This window comes from Priapulus caudatus, unplaced genomic scaffold (assembly GCF_000485595.1).
Source record: "Priapulus caudatus unplaced genomic scaffold, Priapulus_caudatus-5.0.1 Scaffold282, whole genome shotgun sequence".
NCBI lineage: Eukaryota > Metazoa > Priapulida > Priapulimorpha > Priapulimorphida > Priapulidae > Priapulus > Priapulus caudatus.
In genome coordinates, this window is record NW_014577343.1 from 238,719 (window position 1) to 248,002 (window position 9,284).

At 38.0% G+C, this 9,284-nt stretch overlaps 2 protein-coding genes across 2 annotated transcripts in view; one reads left to right on the forward strand and one right to left on the reverse strand.

Moving 5' to 3' along the window:
• LOC106808500 (mucin-19-like) overlaps positions 1-1,506 on the reverse strand; it is an 8,307-nt gene extending 6,801 nt beyond the window's left edge. The window contains exon 1 of the mRNA XM_014811243.1: positions 1,497-1,506. Within this exon, the coding sequence (XP_014666729.1) occupies positions 1,497-1,506 (10 nt within the window). The remainder of the gene's footprint in view (positions 1-1,496) is intronic.
• Positions 1,481-9,284, forward strand: part of LOC106808501 (RUN domain-containing protein 3B-like) — an 11,073-nt gene continuing 3,269 nt past the window's right edge. The window contains exons 1-7 of the mRNA XM_014811244.1: positions 1,481-1,647; positions 5,370-5,485; positions 6,712-6,845; positions 7,299-7,384; positions 7,705-7,794; positions 7,967-8,056; positions 8,571-8,772. Of these exons, the coding sequence (XP_014666730.1) occupies positions 1,577-1,647; positions 5,370-5,485; positions 6,712-6,845; positions 7,299-7,384; positions 7,705-7,794; positions 7,967-8,056; positions 8,571-8,772 (789 nt within the window). The 5' untranslated portion in view covers positions 1,481-1,576. The remainder of the gene's footprint in view (positions 1,648-5,369; positions 5,486-6,711; positions 6,846-7,298; positions 7,385-7,704; positions 7,795-7,966; positions 8,057-8,570; positions 8,773-9,284) is intronic.

Here is a 9,284-nt window from a genome sequence, read left to right on the forward strand (position 1 = left end):
ATTACTGATTTAGATTTACATTACTGTACTGATTTACATTACTGATTTAGATTCATCCTTGTGCCATGCGTCCTTACTTCTACAGAGGTTAAACTTATTAATCTAATCTGTTTTCTCAATCAGAGACACCCACACATCACATTACCACAATACTTATCGGAAATCACCTTTTCATACCTTTTTAGGATAAGTTCATATTAGATTGACTTTACAAGGGGTCAAGTGGATTAGTCAATTTATGACTTTCCTTCATGGACTTTGGGAGGTATGCCACATTTCCAGGGCCGTACAATATAGTGGACACGGAAAACAATCTGAGAGAACTATTCCTATAGTGTCAACATCAGGACACATGCAGTCAGCTAGCATAACCCTCAAGGACTAACAATAACCCTGACACCAATCCATTGGAAAATCTCCTAACTCTATAAAAAAAAACTTTTAAACAACTTCGTATATTTCAAAGAACATAATTATCTTATAATATTTGAATTGCTCTGTAATAATTTTAAAATTTACACTACAGTCTTCCAGCTTTGATATTAGAATTTGAACATTGATCCCTGTATACACTGTAAATACAATAGGGGAAATAATAACCAATCTAATTGCAACCACTATTCGATTAGTATGTTGAAAACATACAACAGCATGAATTAAGCGATTAAACCCGAAAATGGCAAAATACCCCCCGCATTGTGGCGTCATGACTTTGCCTTGTCTTAAAAATCACTGTCAGCACAATGTCCTATTTTGGTCAAACTATGCTAGGTGTGAATGGTGGCGATCGTGTTGATTACACTAACTTGGTCACAGAAAATAGTGTATAACTCAGTAATTTGAGTAAATAAACACACACCACACCCAGTAGCGCCCTCTGTAAACATATCACATTACCAGGGCAGAGGTTTATGATTCATAGCTCTAGTACTATAGCCCGCTTACATTAACTGCTGCTGGTGGCCAGCGGCAGTTAATGTAAGCGGGCTATATAGTACTAGAGCTATATGATTCAGTACTACAGTAGGGCACAGTATATGAGTATTAATTACATAGGACTACTGTGATAGTTTTGGTGATGTTTTGAAACTGAGGCATTTGTTAGCTTTTGTATAATAACAGTCTCAACTTTAAGCTACTAGTACTACTACTGGTACTAGTACTACTAGTACTACCTACTAAGTAGGTGTCACTGTGACTGTGTGACACTGTGTTGACGTTCAGGACTGAGTGCAGGAATGCGTAAATTACTAAATAAGTAAATATTAAAAACTAATTAGTAGGGCCTATTACTATCATTATCAATAATACTTACCAAGAACCAACCTTGCGATATCTGATGGCATAAAATACGCCATAATGTATACATAATATGTTCTAACAAGTCAATATATTCGTAAGATTAATACATTAATCGCATGACTATTTGAAGAACTTCACTTCAAAGTTTTGCATTTGTTTCCAGGATGCTCGTTGTTGTCTCGGACCCTCGGTACCTAGCGCCATCTAACGGCTAGGTTAGAGGCGAATTCTAGTTTTTCCCTACATCGCGGTTGTTTACGTTGAGTAAATAAAAATGTCACCGATTTTTCAACACGTTAATCGACAGAACAATACACAGAGGAATAATCTGGTTCACGTTTGCAGGTACCGGTATTAATTGGTTTTACGGGTAGCTAGCTAGTAGCTGGGCCTAGAGCCAGTGCAATACTAGCTCTAGTACTAGTACTAGTAGTAGTAGTAGTAGTAGTAGTACTAGTAGTAGAAGTACTACTAGTAGTAGTAGTACTAGTAGTATAGCCCGCGTATAGCTCTAGTACAGTTTCCGCAGGCCTGCGCCAACTGTACGCGGGGTTCAAGGGTTCAAGGATAGAGATGATGTCCAGGACGTGCTATAGCCTATACTCTATATTACTAGAGCTAGTGCAATACTAGCCACTAGCTCTTACTTGTGCTTGTAAATACAATTTGTATTTATTTACGCCACGGTCGTTTTTTGTGTGGTCGTGGAGTGCACAGGCTAGAATTATATTTATAATGACATCCACTCACACAGTGATCGCACGACTTGCGTACACGGATTATTGCGCAACGGAACGCTCTGCTGATTGCCGTAAATATACAATATATGCACTGCTGCCGGCACAGGTCTATCCTTTCATCCGTCCTCTCTCGCTCTCTCTCTCTCTTTCACACACACATGCACAGCTCTCTCTCTCTCTCTCTCTCTCTCTCTCTCTCTCTCTCTCTCTCTCTCTCTCTCTCTCTCTCTCTCACACACACACACACACACTCGGCAATCAGCAGAGCGTCCCGTTGCGCAATCATGCGTGTACGTGTTGCAAGATCACTGTGAGATGGATGTCTACGAGCGTAGCCTAATGGCTCCTTGTCCGGAACCGGTTGCGTAGCCACGGCCTAACAGATGACAGTCACTGAAGCGCTCTTGGGTTGTGTTACATTAAAAAAGTCATTAATATCAAAGGCTATGAGTGGTAGTACTAACAGAAATGTGTAGCTAGAATGTGCGCCTATCTAGCAACACAACAAGAATTCTTCGCTGCTACATCTTAATATTACTATTAGTATTAGTGATTTTTTTTTTTTAGATTTTTAAAATTTATTTACGCTTTCAAGTATATTACATTTTTACATATATCACAACAAGTTTTTTAAAATAAGTACAGCGAGGGAGGGCGAATTGACTATACAGTCTTCGAGTCAGCCACTCCGCTAATTACAGTTAGTTACTTAAATTTGATTCAAGACTTGAACCATGAATGACAATACGTTTGGAAAATACAAAAATATATATGAGCGTTGTTATGAAAAAATAAATAAATTATAAGTAAACATGCAAAATTACCCTGAGTCCACATGAGCCTTAAGACCACAATACAAAATATGCATATGCAGGTCCCAAATATATATATATATATATATAGACTATCAAAAAAGAAAAGCGCTCACAGACGCATAGCTGAACAATAATATACAGGGAAAGAAAAAATTAAAGCACAATAATTGAAACTAGTGAAAAACTAGTGAAGGGGTAGAAATTAGTTTGAAAATTTACAGGCCAGCCGGGCCTGAAGGTAAGGAATTTTACAGGCTCGCCAGGCAAATTTCAGGCCCGCATCATTCCCCGGGTACCACATTTTTAGATGAAAGATTAAAATTTGAAATTTTTACAATGGTTTATTTACAGTAATTAATACAAAGTACATATTCAGTGACTACTAGTGAGCGATGCTGCGGTAACTTTTCATCCTCGCTGGCGTTCCAGGGACGGTTTTGCATGCTGGGGGTCCGTCGGGCTTGCTAGCATTAGAAATGTCAGGCCCGAGCCTTAAAATACAGGCATCGGGCCCGCGGGCCCCTTAGCATTTCGACCCATGTAGTGGCACTGTTGATCTTGATGAGTACGTTGAGAAGCTTCAAAAGGCGAATTACGACGGGTGTTACTTCGAAAATTTTAGGTTGGTACGAATTACTGTTGCAGAGCAGAACATAAGAAAATGCTTTATTTCACAGTTTTATGATTTATCATAATACGTTCGTTTGCGTCCTCTTCGTGTCCGCTTTCTCCATGCTAAACTTGTAACTTTCCATGAAATTTGTCATGGCCAGGTGAAGATTGGCATTCCCTCTTGCTTGATGAAGCCTGTTCGTAGCAATCGATCATCTGAGCGTGATCATTGCTTTCGACACGTGCCATCTTCTAAGGATCCTTTTAAGTTTAGCTTCTTTGTTTCTGTCATTCCGTATTGGAATTCTCTCCCTTCGTCTATAGTAAATTGCAAATTTGCTGCGTTTTCTACTGTAATCCGCAGTGTTGATCTCTCGATTTTATCAACTTGTCTCTTTGTCTTTGTTATAGTCCCTTGGACTTATAAAGACCATTATTTATGAGGTTATGATCGAGGTTATCATAGTTAGGTGAAAATTGGTATTCCCTCTTCAGTCACGGTTCAATGAAGCCTATTTGTAAATGTAATACTAGATCATCAGAGCCTGATCATTGCTTTTGACGTGTATTCTATTGTTTGTTCGATTGTTGGTCGATTGTTTGTTCGATTGTTTGTGCTATTGTTGTTTTTTCGATCGTTTTCAGTTTAGCTGCTTTTGTTCTCTCATTCCACAATGGAATTCACTGTAAAATTTAAACTTTTTTATTCAATAAAAAAGTTTACATTTTACAGTGAATTCTATTGTGCAAAGTAATCACGTGAACCAAGGTAACCATGTGAGCCATTCACAATAGAACTACAAGCTTAAACATTGTTTAATTTATATATATATATATATATATATATATTATATATATGAATGTGTATATATATATATATATATGAATATGTATATATATATACGTGTGTGTGTATGTATATATATTATTAGATTTAATACGATTTGGTCGTATAGAATACATTTAGCCTCACTATGATGCAAATGGGGGAGACGATGAAAATGAACCCTGTTTCTTCTCTGTTTCTTCCCTGTTTCCAATGAAATGTATCGATGGTATTGCATAATTACCGTAGACTTCATGCTAATGTTTAGTATGTTGCGTTGTAGTAGTGATTTGCGATTTCAGATGAATGAAGTCTAAGTGGTTATTGAAGGGGCACGGAGCAGAGTATTGGAATTTAGATCATCTCAGGCACTCTTAGTTTGGCCTAGAATCCTGACCACCGGTGTAAATTATGGTGCTTACCTGCATTTTGTTAAATGTCAGCTCAGGGCACATGTTGCTATAATTAGTGATGCATTGCCAACACACAGGAATGCTGTAATGGCAGCACCTGTAAATGTCAGACTGGGAGTGCCTTTACATGCCTAAATGTCACGTTGTGTCCCTTTAATAACAATTATGTGTGTTGTACTCGCAATGGGAACATTATCTCAACGAATAGCGTAGAGTCGTTACATGAGCATTGAAACAAAATAACTGTGATCTAGTGTCCTAGGTATTTATTTTATATCACACTATTCTGTGTCCACTAACTACACGTTAGCATGTAAAAAGAGATTGAAAGGGATCGTTCCATAGTACATATGTCGGCATGGAAAGGCCAGCATTTTACACCCGCACTGCGATTATGCTTGTTTTTTTCTAATGATGTATGCAGTTTTTGTAGCTTACGTAAGCAAGCAGTCGGAAGTGAAATTAATGCAGTAGTACGACATTTGTTCGTGTATATCAACCGTTAATAAGCAATTATGGTTATGTGGAAGATCCGTATGTTTATGTTGGGTGATACTCCATTAGGAGTGTTCCCAACTTTAATGTCGTTAATGGTCATAATAACATATATATATATATATAGATTAATTTATATATATATATATATATATATATATTTCAGATTGTCAATCAAGAGCCTAATTGATAAGTCATGTTTTGAAGTAATTGATGACAAGTCTGAAGAGCTGCTCAACTTTGCAGTGATTCTTGAGCATATTCTGTCACATCGGCTTAAGTGTAAGTAGGTATGGATCAGCATTGTAATTAGGAAGACACATACGGATCAGCGTTTAAGCTGGGACACGGCTTTCTTGTTTACCGGAAACACCATTTTTAGTTTCATTGTTGTAGTGTTCACATATATGTAACCAGATTACATGAGAGCAGCAGGTTACAAAAAACTCATATGGAGTGCAGTGCCTCTTCCCAGATCACCCTCTCACCCACCAGGCACCACTTTGTGGGTCCCAGGTCTCAGTTTAAATGATGTATGCAGTAACTAAATAATAATGCAGTAACTAATAATAGGCCATTAATAGCCAATCATAATTTATAATTATTATTACTGCTAACAATTAATATAGCTTACTAATAAACATGCAGTTCATGCAAGAAAGAACAACGTTTGCAGAGCTATGCATACCATCCTGCTAAAAAAAATTAAGAAATATAAACATTACTTTTTCTTAATTTTGCAGTACATGCCTGATTGCCTAGATTTGAGTCATGTGATGTGCGTTGATTTTAGTAGTGCTTCTATAAACTGCTGACTGCCTTAATCGTATTGAATATTCTCTCAGAGAGTGTAAGAGTGCAAGAAAACGAGGTCAGCAAAAGTCATGATCTACGATTATAGAACATGCACACATGTGTATGCTACGTCGGTCACCACATACCTTTTTTTACTATGTAGGCTAATAATAGTAATATCAGGAGCGTAGCTAACCCAGTTAGCCTGGGGTGCGGGCCAAAGCTACATGCGCAGTTTATTCTGATAATATGACCATCGGTGACCATGACATCATTCCCTATTATCTACTTCTGACGACATGCATCTACATTTCTGTAGTTGGAAGGCAACTGCCCCCCCCCCAATAGCTACTGCTGTGAATATGTGTTTCTGTATGAATGGGCACCTAGATGACAAAATGTGAATATTTAGTATAATACGTGTAAATATATTTAAAAAAAAACATATTTACCTCCGCCCACAGAGTGGAGGAGGTTATGTGATCGCTCTCGTGTAGTGTGTTAGTGTGTTAGTGTGTCCGCGCGATCGATATTAGCGCGTCAGCGAGCGAGCCAGCCAGCGCAGCGCGCGTGTACATGTCAGCGATCAGCAGCAACGAGCGGCTGCTACGAGCTCTGTCGCTGGCGGAGGTATGCACTCTCCGTGAGTGCCCTCTGTCTAGTTGACATTGCAATCGTGCTGTTTGTTCATGTGTGCTCGTGCTGTGTTTCAGCGGGGGTAACCTGGTATGGCTCAGAAGAACGCAAAACATTCTGGCAGTTCATCAAGGCCACTTGTCGAAAACTACCTGGCAGCAGTATTGCTAAGATTGAATCGCTGACTGGACTTCGATCACCGCTGGCAAAGGTACATGAATTTTCTATAGTGGACACACAGGAAGTTTTCGTACATTTTAAATGTTGATATATGAGCTAAACTGAAATATAATCATAAAATCAAAGTAAAAGAATGCTTTCCACTGGACTGATTATGGCTGATTCCTGATGGCTACTGTCAGAAGTCTTAGACTAGTTAGAACGAGAAACATATATATATATGTGTATTTACATGTTTTTGAATAACAAATTCTTTTCCATATTAGCAGAATTTATGATGTAACGTTAGGGTGCTTCACATATTTTTTTATTTAGGTAATTCTCCATGATACATATAGCATACCTTTGCAATATATTTTGAATTCATGAAATTGGCTAACTACCATGGATATATACACGTATCCTCATGGGACACAATAAGTAGACGTTACCTTTTACCATATTCACTGTTTTATTTTTAACCATTTTACTTAATGTCGGATAGGGGCGTGCATGGATCAGGCTGGCACTAATGGAAAAGAAGCTAGCTGCATATCTGTCTGAAGCACTGAAGCAAGAAAAGCTGCTAAGGTCAAAATGAATCTGCTGCTGTCTCTATAGAGTTAGCTAGAGTGAAGTGACTAAAGGATCGTATATGTCTTCATAGCACTGAACAGTAGTGTCCTTGGCTGTTCGACTACTGTAGATTGCCATTGCCTGCACTGTGATTATTCTGCTACCGATTCTGTCTAATATTTAATTTAACAGACATTTTTGTGATTGAAAGGTTGAAGGTTTAACTGAAGAGAATAAAAATTTAATCATATATATATATATATATATATAATTTCTTCAATATATGTGTGACTACAGTACCGATGTGTTTATGGATTTTGTTTATTTTATTGCAGGAATTACTATGAAGATCAGGCCGTTATGCTCACAGAAGATGCATCTGTTATCACCGGCATGCTGGTGAGCCTGAATGCTATCGACTTTAGGTTTGTATGCTGCCAAAACTTATGACGTGGTACATGGGATATTATACGATAGCTTTGACATTGTAGGTCAGTGTTGGTTGATGTACATGTAGCCACCTACCTGTGGCTAGCATAACACAGGCAAGTAATGTGTATATAGCAATCTTGTATTGCCATTTTTCTGTTGTTCCAGCTTTTGCTTAAAGGAGGATGACCTGCAAGATTTGGGAATTGGTCACTATAATGTGATTGACTACACACCTTACCTACAGTTTCAAATGAGGTAAGTTGTTTACTGGTTTATTCTGAATATTAATGAAATTCCACATCTATACTCGAGTCATGTGCTAGCATATACGTAGGGAAAACCAGATGTAATTTTTGGCACCCATCTTAATGACCATAAAAAGACATTGAAAGTGTGTGTTATGCATGTGTCTGTTCGAGTGTACATTTATATTGAGTGACGACTTGACTTTCAGGACATGTATATATATATAATAATTATATATATACATATTAGCATTTAAAATATTTCCAAATTGCATCATAGTTCCACAGTAAGCACTCACACCATGCACTCACACATGACACACATAATTGTAGTATTCTGATACTCAACTGAAGGCACAGTGTTTACGCGGCTATCTACCATGGCTGGCAGAACCTGCTGGGTCCCATGACCTGTCTGTGATACATTCCAAATGAGCTGTTGATGTCATAGCGAAGGCCTGAATGCAATGTTTCCCAACGCAACGAGACACAATTTTTACGTCGTATTGGTTTTAATTGAATAGTTCCTTGGGCCATTTCAATGACACTCTCGAGTTGGCCACTATTGGAGGGGGCAGTAGGTCTAACCGTGACAACAGTCCACCACTCCCTCCTGATGGCATCCAAGATGCTGGGGAGCATGGGTGTGATGACAGCGAACTTGACACGTGGAAGAGCTGCTACCAGAAGCTACTCGAAAAGTACAGAACGCTGTGCAAGCAGAAGGTGAGTATTCCCTGGATGAGCCCGCGTGCGTTCTGTTTAAAATAACAAGCGTGCAGCACACGTAACGAGACTGCAATCAATGCATATTCAAATTTCACAATGAACCCTATAGGGATATATATATATATATATATATATAGATAGATAGATAGATATCCTTTTGGGAATCTGGCGTACTGTGTCCGTTTGCAGTGTGGATCTTCTTCAACAGCAATTATTGTATTGGGGTGTAACTGGCGCCACCTGTTGACCAGTATGTGTATATACCATAGAAATAGATAGATAACCATCTATCTATCTATCTCTATATATGATAGCGCCGGTATAAGTCTCTAAATATAGACCGGTATACTGCAGAGTATTTGTATATACTCGGCTTACTATGATATATCTATATATAATATATACTAAATATATAGATATATAGCTATATATCTATAGATATAATACGTCTAGTCTATATAATATAATAGAGTAGACTACTATATCAAGAGCTAATTTAATACATAGAG